Here is a 12,310-nt window from a genome sequence, read left to right as displayed (position 1 = left end):
GTCGCCTTTGGACGACAGAAAAATATCCCAAGTATGTTTTTTTAGTAACCGGCTAATACTTCCTACCTCTCCCTTTTCATGTTGATAGTTTCATTGAAGTTTTGAAATTTTTGTAAATTCTAAATAATCAACGTAATTTATCAAAATCATTTTTAGAAAAATTCTGGGTATGCAGTTTAAAGTAAATGCAAAATACCGCTGATTTTTGTCAATTTTTTAACAAAATAATTTTTTAAATCAAGGGTAATTGAACAAGAAGTGATCGGCAAGGTTTATTTCTTAATTTTTGCTTTTTTCCGTTCATCTGCTTGTTTTTGTTATGGCCAACTACCTCCTTCCTGGTTTTTCTAATATACATAAACTGCATACGGTTAGGTGGAAATAAACTATAAGTTTTCAAACTTGCACATTGTTATTCTAAAATTTTATGGCCTACAAGACTGCATAACTAAAATTTTTCTAAAGACGATTTCGATCAATTAAGTTATGTGTTTAGAATTTACAAAAATCTAAAAATTCCCATCAAAAGAACTAGGCAGAAAATATCTAAATATTAACCGATAGCTAAAAATTTTACGAGTATGCCTTTGACGCCCAAAAAGAATGATCCACCGCTATTAGAATGCGAAACGCATTTTTTTGTTTCGTTTCCGTTCCACCCTAATGTACTTACAACTTAGTTATACAGCCAGATAATTCCAAAATGCAATAAAGCGCATAAGCAAATCGCTAAATCCTACCGTTTATTTTCGGTGTGGCACAATGAAACGCTCTATTTATTCAAGGATTTACAGTACGGTTAGAATATTATAATTGAAATAGAAAACCGGCTTCGCAGCAATTACCAAAAGGTTTTGGCGTGGCAATGGGTAGAGTCGCAATAGTCGGAGCTCACACAGCATACGAAAATATTGTAAAATAAAATTTTAAAATCTCTAATTGATAATTGGCAAAATGGACTTCGACACAGTATTGGAGAAATGCGGCAATTATGGGCGCTATCAGTTCGTGTTATTGCTGTTATATGGCTGTACAAATATTCTATCATCGATGCATTATTTTGCACAAACTTTAATTAGTTTTACGCCAGAGCATTGGTGAGTTATATATTTAGTAGAAAAAATTGCCTTTCATATGAAGAATGAATAGAGAAGAAGAAGCCATGCCAACTGATCCTCGAAAATTTCACTAAGCGAGAGGATTTTGAAAAAGTATGTCAATGCAAAGTATGAAGGCAGTCCAGATAAGTCAGTGATGACCTTTTCATTCCAAAATCGGAATAAAAGGTTAGCGGCCCCGCTTATAAACTCATGTCATAACGGCTGCACAAATACATGGCCCGAGTGTGTCTGATTTGACCGGAGTCTATTTAATGGTATGAGTTTATAGGAGTAGTGCTGCGATTGAAATTACTCGACGTGGAGTTCAAAAAGTCGCTGACATGTTAAACGACCCTCCTACTTAAATACCATGCCTATGCTGGTCTATAATTTTTTTGTGAAAATGCACAAAGGGCAGCACTTTACACCTCGTTGCATCTCTTTCTAGCTGACCTATCGGCCAAGAAAAGTAGCAACAAAAACTGCTGCCAGGCTTTATGCTACGGCGTGGATTGTGGGCAAGTCCTACGGACACAGTAATATAGCGCTAACTTTATTCGGACGGATTGACAACATAATCCCGGATCTGCACTTGAAGAAGAACTTCGAAGCCACTATACAGGTCGAAAGCTGACGTGGCGGCATGAGAAGTGCTGGTTCGGTGAATGTCTATATAAAGGATAAGGGGCGGGCGCACCTTGGTTTCAAATTCTATAGCTGCCGTACCACTGCATAATTTTCCAGACGAAAGTATTGAGCAGCAACCTTGCAACTAAACAGGTGAATCTCTGTTTCGACAGTCAGGCTGCTATAAAGGCGTGTAATCGCGGAGTGCGGGGCAGCTCTGCAGTTGCTCATACTGGTAGGGGCGCTCTATCGGAAACTATGCTGATAGAGTTAGTGCGGAACTCCCCCCAAGCGATTTAACGGGAGCTGTCCATGACCCAGAAGGCGCAGAAGGTGTGAACTAGAGGACTGTGATGCGCTCTAACATTGCTCTTGGTACTTAGTCATTAGCTGGCTAATGGCTTACCGAACTTAACATAACAGGCTGAAGTTTTAAACCCTGACATATACTTGCATAGGTAAATTAAGTTAGATTGCGATGGTCCTACACTGGTACAAGTGTGGTACAATGGGATTTTAGACGGAAACCATTACTCAAACGACGCCGCGAACCAATCACAAATCCCGAGTATTCTGCCTGATATACTCCAGCCACTTAATCATTACTTGTGGGAATGGGCGTAGAGAAAAAGCTACTTGGAGCCAATTCGAAGTGGCAAAGGTTCATGTAATCAGGAACGAAATAGGAACTTTCAAGGGTTTTGGAGTATCCAGACGCTGTAGACTAAGAGGCAACCTGCATAAACTAGTGGTCTGGTGAAGGGACTTCAATGTGTCCAAGAAAAAGCACAGACACTCTCTATCTCCCAAAGCTTTTCTAAATTTTCTGGGGAATGAAGGACTCGATGAAGTTTTGTAAATGCTAGAGAGCATTCTTCCGTTCTTCTTTTTTTGACGAAACCAGGCACAAAACAATGCGTGCAGAAAACAGCACCTACATTTTGTACGCCTATCAGAGTTAAGTATTTGTGCCACATAAAGTGACTGGTCAGCAGTCCATCAAGTTGTCTGTTGTCTCGTCTGCTCAATGAGACCAAAAAACTAAATAGGCCTTCTGAGACTGGAGGCAACATTAATTTTGGGCACCTGCAGCCCCTCGATGCCTCCCAATCATTGCTGAGCAAAGTATTCGTCATCGATGGCCAAATGTGAGAGTGCTATAACTGGTTCCGGACCGAGGAATGCCTGTTCTGAGCAGCCAACTCTGGCCAAGTGGGCAGATGTCTGATTGCCAGGTACTCCCGAGTGACCTCACAAATGACCTTAAGTGCAGCTTAGCTGTCACTGCAGATACGCAAACACCTGCACCTCAACCAATTTTCTACCACGTAGTCCATGGCCTTGAGGATTGCAAATACCTCAGCCTGGAAGATCAAAATATATACCGCTAGAGAAAAGTGAAGCTACTCGCAATTATCTTGGATAAAGACCCCAGATCCTGACCCAGAGTCAGTTTTGGAGCTATCAACGAGGATTCAACAATGTGTGAGTCCGGTGTCAGTGCTGAAATTTAACCAGCATTCAACTAAGGTAATGGTGGCGTACTATCCTTTGATATTGAAAAGACGAAAGTGCTGGAATCTCTGCCGCCAGCAATTTTCTCCTCGCCCACTCAGTGTTATTCCAACATCCGTTTCTTTTTAGTCTGTAGCTGGCCTTTCAGACTTTCCCACGGAAGATACGGTAAGTGCAGCGGTGCGTCAAAAGCAGCGCGTCGGATCGGCTAAGTCGCAGGGCATATCTTTATTTATTATCTACCTATCACTTTATATTACATTACGACTATGCACTTGAAGAACTAAAATAATTGTTATCTAAATGCAGGTGCTATCACGAAAAATTAGCAAATGCCAGCATATCATACATACGTAGCATTTATGGGCAAACAGCAAATCCGCAATGCACCCTCCTGGAGGATATCATCGACGATCAGCCGGTGGTCTCGGCGGTGGGAAACTGCAGAGAGTGGATATACGACTACGAAAGCGATTACCGCAGCATTACAACAGATGTAAGCACTAAAAATTATCTAAATTTGTTTACGATAAGATAAGATCCAATTTATTAAGCGAAGAGTGAATTTGATTAGCTACATTGTATTCGCACGATCTCATATAGACGTCAAAGCCTATAAATATGCTTTAAAAATTATTTATTAAATGACCAACGCAATTTACAAAACGCCACCCTGTATAAATAGTGGTGCGCAATATACAGGTACATTCAATATAAAAAAAAAGTTTACGAATTGTTACTAATACTTGCAAGTTTTTACTGGAAATGTATTCAAAAACCTAAAAAACTTGCAAGAGAGAGAGCGAAGTGAGAGCGTAACAGCCCGAGAGTTATGAGAGTGAGGTTGAACATAATTAGTGAAATGAAAATATTAAAGAACCATTTAAATCTAATGTATCCATATTTTTCCATTTTTATGACGATGGAAACTATTCCCAATTACAAAAGAAAATACAAACTTAACCGCCAGAAAAAGTCAAAATGGCGTGCTCTCTTAAACACCCTCTATTTTTCTTTTACGCTCTCGCTGCAAATACTTACTGGAAAAGTTATTGAATGGACCTTTCGCGATTAATATCGCTGCTCATAGCATGCCATCGATAATAATGTCCACCGAATAACTGCTACATTTTCAGCTCAAATGGGTATGTGACGATGCATTCCAAGCTGCTGTGGGACAATCGTTTTTCTTTGTTGGCTCCATCATTGGCACTATATTTTTCGGCTTTCTCGCTGATAGAATTGGTCGCTTACCAGCGTTGATCTGCACTACACTAACCGGCGCTTTGGGTGATTTCTTGACTTCCTTTGTCACTGCACTGCCAGCCTTTGCGCTATTCCGATTTTTTTCCGGACTGTCAACGGATACCGTTTTCTATCTCATGTACATAATGGGTGAGTAGAGTGGAATATTATTTTCAAGCACATAGTATGATAAATAAGTTTACTTACTTATCTTACACACAGTTTTCGAGTACTTAAGTCCGCAAAAGCGCACATTCGGTCTCAACATCATAACGGCCATTTTCTATTGCTTCGGCTTGATACTGTCACCCTGGTATGCCATTTGGGTGGGCAGCTGGCGTTATTACCTCTACGTGGCTTCGTTGCCTGCACTCATTGTGCTCATCTATCCGATCTTCATCTGTGAGAGCGCGCAATGGCTTATAGCAACAGAACGCTACGATCGCGCTGTGAGTTGTTTAAAGCGCGTGGCCAAATTTAATCGTCGCGTGGTTGAGGAAGACGTATTCACGCAATTCAGAACATATTATGAGCAAAAAATGGCAGAGGAAACCAAATTGAATAAGAATAAAGACACTTTTTGGGGTATGTTCCGCACACCGCGCCTGCGCAAATTCACCACAATAATGTTGATAAAATCGTAAGTAAAAAAAAAAAAAAACAACATAAAATTTTTTTAAAGTAAGAAGCTCTTCTTAAATATATTCATGTCACAGCGTCATCATTACCATCGCCTTCGACGTGATCAGCCGCAATATGGAAGGCTTGGGCTCATCACCCTTTCTGCTCTTCTCGCTCACCTCAATTGCCTACATACCTGGCGGTTTCACGATAATACTACTTCAAAATCGTATTGGTCGTAAGGGCATGGCTTTCGGCTCGCTCTTTGTTAGCGCAATTATTGTTACAATAACTGGTTTCTTGATCGCTTTCCTCGATCGTGAACAGAACGCTGTTCTGTTGGCGATCATGGTTTCTCTGGGTCGTTATGGCGTGATTGTGAGTTATGATGCGGAAGCGCAATATGCAGCGGAATTCATACCAACAACTGTGCGTGGCCGTGGCTTGGCTAATATCCATGTGATCGGCTATGGCTTCGCCTCGCTCAGTTCGTATATCATTTATTTGGGTCACTACTACAAGCCGCTGCCCTCGATTGTCATTGCCGCGGTTATGATGTGTGGGGCTCTGCTGTGTTTGGCCTTGCCGGAGACGTTAAATCAGTAAGTGAAATAGTGCTTAACCTTTTTCATTTTTTTAAGTATATTTATATTTTTAGGAAACTACCAGAAACGCTAAAGGATGGCGAAGAATTTGCAAGACATCAGCGTTGGTACTATTTCCCATGTTTTGATAGAAGCCGAAAAGATAAGACGGTTGTTATCGAAAATTCGAATACTCATTAGATGAAAATTTTTGTAATATAAATAGATTAATTTATTTTTTTAACAACGATATTAAATTAGTGGAACCAAAATATTTTAAATTACGGATTTAGCTTAAGTCTCATACCAGACATGTTGCAAACACTTGGGCTTAGTACCCCATCTATCGAGCTTGTTTACAAGATGCTTGCAAGATCGGTATATACACTAATCTTGGATGGAGCTCAGTGTGATATTTATTCTTGAAACGGGAAAGCTAAATCACTTCTCAAAAAACGATTTTACTTAAGCCAATAAGTGTTCTTATCGCAAAGACTTTTCAAACACCGATTGCATTATAGTATTCGTATCCCTAGAATAGATACAGCACAGAGACCGATAACCGAGTGAATGTCACCTATGCCATCGCCCAGTCTCTTGGAGAAGGTCTGTACTCTCAAATCTCAGTACCTTTTCAACGGGAGTGGCATCCGGAAAATGAGCGGAAAGCAAGGCAAAGGCCCTTCCCTCTTCTCGCACTGTATAGGCACCGCTTTGTGTCTCAATCCCTTGTCTAGTTACTTCAGAGGTAGATGGACGACCCTCTCAGAACGTTCTAAAACTGTTTATTTTGGCCTTTCTAATCTTCTTATTGTACTCTATCAGACAAGCCGAGTGCTCGTCCCATTGCCCTGTGCGTTTGACCTTAGTGATGAGCCTATGCATCCTTTTTCTTAGCGCCAAGGGTTGCCAAAATCACCAGACGGTTTTGCCCTTACCGATTGGGTTAATTTCGGGACACTGGAGTTACGTACATTATAATACCCTTCCACATGTTCACTCCCTTCAGGAGACCTTCCTTAGCCCTATCGTAAACCGAATAATTCTGTTGTCGGACAAGGAGGGCTCTGACAGGACCGAACATTTTGTGATCGGGGAGCTACACGAAATCTTGCTAAAGGTGATGTCAAAACTTCCTGTCTGGCCCTGGTAACAAATTTCGGCGTCGAGGTCAGTAGGTTCGCCACCATAATCTTAGATCAGTCAAAAGCGCCCTCCATGAATTGGTCGGTAGCAAGGAAAAGTCTATGGAATATAGGAATTATAGCCTAGCCAGCTTCATGTACATTGAGCAACGTCAGGACGGAAGCAACAACTATATCCAGCAGTTTGTGGTAGCATGGATCGAGTCGATGCTCAAAAACAGAGTAATTGGCGCAGCTGCAGGCACAAGCATCGTGATAAAATTAAGAAGATACACTCCACAGGGAGAGGTGGTATCGCCCGTTACTTGTATCTTGGTTATAAATGAACTATTAGAAAGCTTTTACGTAAGGAGAACGAAGGTAGTTGTCTACGCTGATGACTTGGCTATATTAGTATCCAGCAAGCTTTTGCCAACAGTAAGTGAGCCGATGCAATCGACAATGAAAATAGTGTTTCTAATTGGTCAAAAAAAAATTCCCGAGCGGTGCAGTTCTGCAGCTCTTATCCAACATCAGATTAAAGAAAACACGCACCTTTATGAAATCATGTTTGGTATTGATGGGCTTGAAGAGGTCCTCCAAATTCTGATGGAGCTGGTGCTATTGCTCAACGTTATTTTACACAGACAGTTTCGCGGGAATACCAAATTCAGACATAGCGACGTATAGGCAACTCCTTTTCGTGCATGATGAATGCCTGAATGGTTTTTAGTTTTTGGAAAGGTTTCATTGGTAAGGCAAAATCGGTTCGTTCACTCGGCTTCAATCTTTTGCACAATGCACCCGATAAGACCGCCTTCCCCATATGGCGGCGTCGCTTTTGTTAAATTCCAGTTGTCAGATATACTTACGTTCATCTGGCTATATTCTGTAAAATATTTAATGCGTGCATCTTATTAACTCCACGCCGCCGTACCTTAATAGCTCAGCTGGCAGGCCGTCAGCTTCAGCAGCTTTGTTAGATTTCAGCCGCGTAATTGCTATTCGTACCTCATCATAGTCAGGCGATGGGACATCGATTCAGCATCATCGGCTGTGGGTTTGGGTTAGTCTGCTCCACAAATTTAAGTGCTGCTACCACTCACTTAATAGGGTGGAATAGGGCTTTCGCACGAGGCGATTTTTTAGACAACTTTTAGTTGAAAGCAAAAATCGCCTCGTCCGAACGGCCTTTCAACTAATCGCTTTCAACAAATTTGGTCGCCAGCCAACTTTGCTTTTTACTTTTTTACTTAAATTTTATCTTTCAGCTTCGCTAAAAGCACTTCTACCAACGCTTGGCTTACCAAATTTACGCCAATTGATAAAATTTTGCGATTTAAATTCATTTTAAATAATGTAAATAAGAATTCGTGTTGAATCGAAAATCGCCCCGTCTGAATAGGGATAGCAACTTTTTCATTTTCAACTTCTCATTCAACTTTTGTTGCCTGTAAAATCGTCTCGTGCGAATGCCCTACAAAAGGGTACCATCCATAGTTTAAGTATGCACACTTGGTCGCAGAGTTGTGAAAAATGCATTAAATTTTTTCATGCATAGCATTTTAATGTAAATGGAAAAAATTAATGCATTAATTTTTGATATTTAATGTAAATGAAAATTTCAATGCATTAATTCCAAAGAAATAATGCTAATGATTTTTTTGTATTAACATTAAAATGTCTAAATGAATGCTATTGCAATAATTTATTGCATTGAAATTATAACAAGCATTAAACACCCATTAACTACTTTTATTTTGAAGTAAAAATTCTTTGCTGATGGTGAGGGTAAAATTTTAAGGTCAAAAATTATAGTGACGGACGTTAAGGCTGGCTTAAATGCCGTTAAATATGTAAAAACACATTGTCTAATGGAACTAAAAAGCGTCTTATTGATTAATTTAGGTCAGAGTAGGTCCTCAGTCGTGTACATGCGCTGCGAAATTGGCTATCTGTCCGTTTTTGTCTCATAATGTATGTAATCGGTATGCATCAACAATCAACATAAAAATCTACAAAAACACTCTGAGTTGCATGCACATTGGCTTTTATTTTCATAAAACATCTAACAATGTTTAGAAGAATTTTTCTAGAAATACACATAATATAATGAAGCTGAAAAAATTATTAGTAATTATTCCAAGTCTTTCCAAAAGAGGTTATTTATATTTCATCAGAAAAAAAAATTAATGGTTTTAAATAATGCAAACGAGCAAAAGTATTAAACATTTTAGTGCATTACAATTGTTTCATTAGCATTAGCTTGGATAATTTAATGAAAAAAATAATTCATTAGCATTACATTTTTCCGAATTAATGCATTGAAATATTCATTTGCATTAAATTTCATAATTTAATGCATTCATTTTTTACATTAACATTATTGCTTTAAATACCATTAATGCATTACAAAAATTAATGCATTTTTCACAACTCTGCTAGGTCGCAATGGTTGTTCTTACAGGAGTGCGCTCTGGTTTCGAAATCAAATGTTATGAGTGGAAAATGTTGTTCCACTGATCGGATATGTCGGTTTGTTGAATAGTTCCCTCTGGGACGAGGTGTGAGAATCGAATGGCGCTTTTCGATGTTGAGCTTGCCTTGCGTTGTTAAACGCCCATTTTTTGCTGCACAGAGACGGTTGTGTATCTCGGCTGCAATAATATAGAAGTCCGAGTCAACGATTGGCCCTCGTAGTTTGCGCACGTCCAAAACACGTGGCTTGATTAATCTTTTAATGCTGGAACCTAGTACTGCATACTACCATGTTTCGGGATCCGGCGAAGCCAATAAGCTTCAGACCGTTATCGGACGTTTCAAATTGGAAGCTGAATTTTCCGACAGTGGATATCTTTGGGTTCATAGTCCTGCTCTTCCGTCGGAACGTGGGCGCAAATGAGCGAAATGTTGAAGATGCTCATCCACCGGGTTGAACGAAAATTCTCGGCAACGGAGCCTTCATCCTAACACAAATCCAACACCGAATTTATGTGGCAGCTGCATTTGCCTTTCCGAGGAGATCAACCAGCCGGGCAGAGGCACCTTCCCCGCAAGGTTCTGGAGATCCCTTAAACCATAGTACAATGGCAAGCCGCCATTGGTTGTACGATTGATTTTGTAAATACGAATGAAAACTGTCTAGCGAATATTAGTTTCGTATGTCAAGTAATTGAACTAGAGAGAGATCAACAAAACCTGTAGATCAACGCTCGATCTTCATAAGAAAAAGCAAGCTGGCATATGCTACTGACAGCATCACCACGGATCATCTTTCGGACATATTATCTATTTATTAAGTATGTTAAAAACTTAATAGATCAATTGCGTTAGCAAATCCAGTGCGACTCATGAGTAAAAAAATAGTATTCCTACACCACCAAATGCATTGCCTAGGCAGTACACTACTGAACAGGCATTGGCGCTCTTTATGGATCTTGGTTTTGTATGTATAAGGAAAAACATAAATGCTTGAGTCAGAAGGCGCAGCAGTTGAGCGCAACCGTTGTTTAAAAAATCAGTGATCGTAATGCGTCTTCTGAAGGGCTTGATACTTTAGCTGTCAAATTCAAAAACACAGAACATGTTTTCTCAAATGATCAGAAAATATTACGATCATCTCACACGCAACTGTTCAGTTGGTCAGAAGTACAAAACAACGCGTTCAGAAGGTGCAATCGCAACAGTTACTGAGCTGTTGCGCCTTCTGAACGTGCCCATTATTACAACATAATAAAAAATAAAATTTTGAATAAGCTTTCTACCAACCAGCCATAAATACGGGGTTTCGAAATATCTCGACAGCATGTAAGTAATATACAAGTATTATAAAGTTAAACCAAATCAGATCATAGATACAGGTTTTTGAAGTATATTGTAGTCTCTTTCCCATCGGGAAGTTTGCCAAAACCCGCTTGTCAGGTTTGACCCCAACAAACAGACATATGTACACACACAGCAAGTTAAAAAAAAGCTTGTAAAAATAAAATAATAACAAACTTATTTTTATGCGAGAAAAAAGTCATTTCCTTTTTGCAATTTTGCAATACAATAAATTTCTAATTTGACAATTAATTTTAAAGCATCCTGTTATTGTGTCCCCTGTACGTATATTAATATTTAGTGCTATCTTACGCTATGTCGATGTGCATCCTCTCGACTAAGAATATATATAGCAGTTTCGCTAGGTGCATGCATCAAGTCTTATAAAGAAAATTGACAGATAAACGCATGCCCACCAATTGCAACTTAAGTATGCACTGCCCCCCAATCCACAAGAAAGGTGACCCCGCCATTCGCGCCAACTACCGCGGGGTGAGCCTTCTAAGCATAGGTTACAAGGTCTTATCGAATGTATTGTGTGAAAGACTGAAACCAACCGCCAACGAACTGATGGGGCCTTAGAAATGTGGCTTCACACCTGGCAAATCCACCATCGACCAGGTAATCACAAAACGCCAAATTCTGGAAAAGACCCGCAAGAAATGGATCGACACTCACTAACTAAATATTTGTCGACTTCAAAGCCGCTTTTGACTGCACTAAAAGGAGTTGCTTATATGTCGAGATGTCTGAATTTGTCCTGACCGCAAAACTGATACGGCTGTATAAAATGACCTTCAACAATACCACCAGCTCCGTCAGAATTGGGAAAGACCTCTCCGAGCCGTTTGCTACCAAACGAGGTTTCAAATAGGGCGACTGCAAAGTCTGTTCTGCCTTTTCCAAGTTGGATAAGGAAACCAAGCGAATGGGTGTGGTGGTAAACGAGGACAAGACAAAGTATCATCTGTCATCACAAAATCAATAAGCGCATTCGGGACTCGGCACCCTCTCTGTTGGTAGTTATAAATTCGAAAAACGAATAATCAATCTTGCCAACAAGTGCTTCGTTTTTTTAATGAGTCCTCTCACGATGTTCGAAAACCAAACTCTTTTAGTCTTTCATCATGTTCGTGCTGGTATATGGGGCAGAAGCATGGAAAACACCCAATGAGGCGGCCCTTGAAGTATTCGAGAGAAAGATTTTGCGGAAAGATTTACGGGTCTTTATGCTTTACAACGAAATTGACATATTGCAGCGAATTAAAATACAGCGCCTCCGCTACCTTGGTCATGCCGTTCGAATGGCTCGCGATACTGGTAACAGAGGAAGAGGAAGGCCTCCTATGCGATAGAAATGACAAGTGGAGATTTGGATACACTTGGCATTGCTAATAGGTGTCAGTTAACACAGAAGAGAAATACTAGCATCCGTTGTTGACCTCGGCAAGAATCGCTTAGATGGTTACAGCGGTAAACAAGAAGAAGACCTATATCACGCGGTACATTTATGAAGCTTCGGAATAATTCCACTGTTGTTTATCCGCGCCGCCATATTGTTTGTGCCAGACATTTTCGGTCACACGCAGTTTACCAAATAAGCATACATACATACATACATATAAAAATATATACAGGGTGTCCCAGAAGTAACGTGCCAAACTTTAGGGGA

General features: G+C 40.0%; 1 protein-coding gene across 1 annotated transcript; it reads left to right on the top strand.

Moving 5' to 3' along the window:
* The first annotated feature begins 499 nt into the window (after positions 1 to 499).
* LOC108377839 (organic cation transporter protein-like) lies at positions 500 to 6,671 on the top strand. The gene is made up of 6 exons (XM_017634134.1): positions 500 to 1,097; positions 3,552 to 3,738; positions 4,379 to 4,637; positions 4,710 to 5,127; positions 5,204 to 5,710; positions 5,767 to 6,671. Exons 1-6 carry the CDS (start codon positions 955 to 957, stop codon positions 5,891 to 5,893), a joined length of 1,641 nt encoding a protein of 546 aa, XP_017489623.1. The 5' UTR covers positions 500 to 954; the 3' UTR covers positions 5,894 to 6,671.
* The last annotated feature ends 5,639 nt before the right edge of the window (positions 6,672 to 12,310 follow it).

This window comes from Rhagoletis zephyria, unplaced genomic scaffold (genome assembly GCF_001687245.7).
Source record: "Rhagoletis zephyria isolate East Lansing unplaced genomic scaffold, Rhagoletis_zephyria_1.1 Rzeph_scaffold_12808, whole genome shotgun sequence".
Lineage (NCBI taxonomy): Eukaryota > Metazoa > Arthropoda > Insecta > Diptera > Tephritidae > Rhagoletis > Rhagoletis zephyria.
Note: the sequence above shows the minus strand (reverse complement) of the source record. Positions and strands in the feature narration are given on the sequence as shown.

Excerpts from the sequence above, each read along its gene's own strand:
- LOC108377839 (XM_017634134.1), top strand. The coding sequence starts at position 955 with ATGGACTTCGACACAGTATTGGAGAAATGCGGCAATTATGGGCGCTAT. Across the intron at positions 1,098-3,551 it reads AGTTTTACGCCAGAGCATTG|GTGCTATCACGAAAAATTAG; the intron begins GTGAGTTATATA and ends ATCTAAATGCAG. Across the intron at positions 3,739-4,378 it reads ACCGCAGCATTACAACAGAT|CTCAAATGGGTATGTGACGA; the intron begins GTAAGCACTAAA and ends CTACATTTTCAG.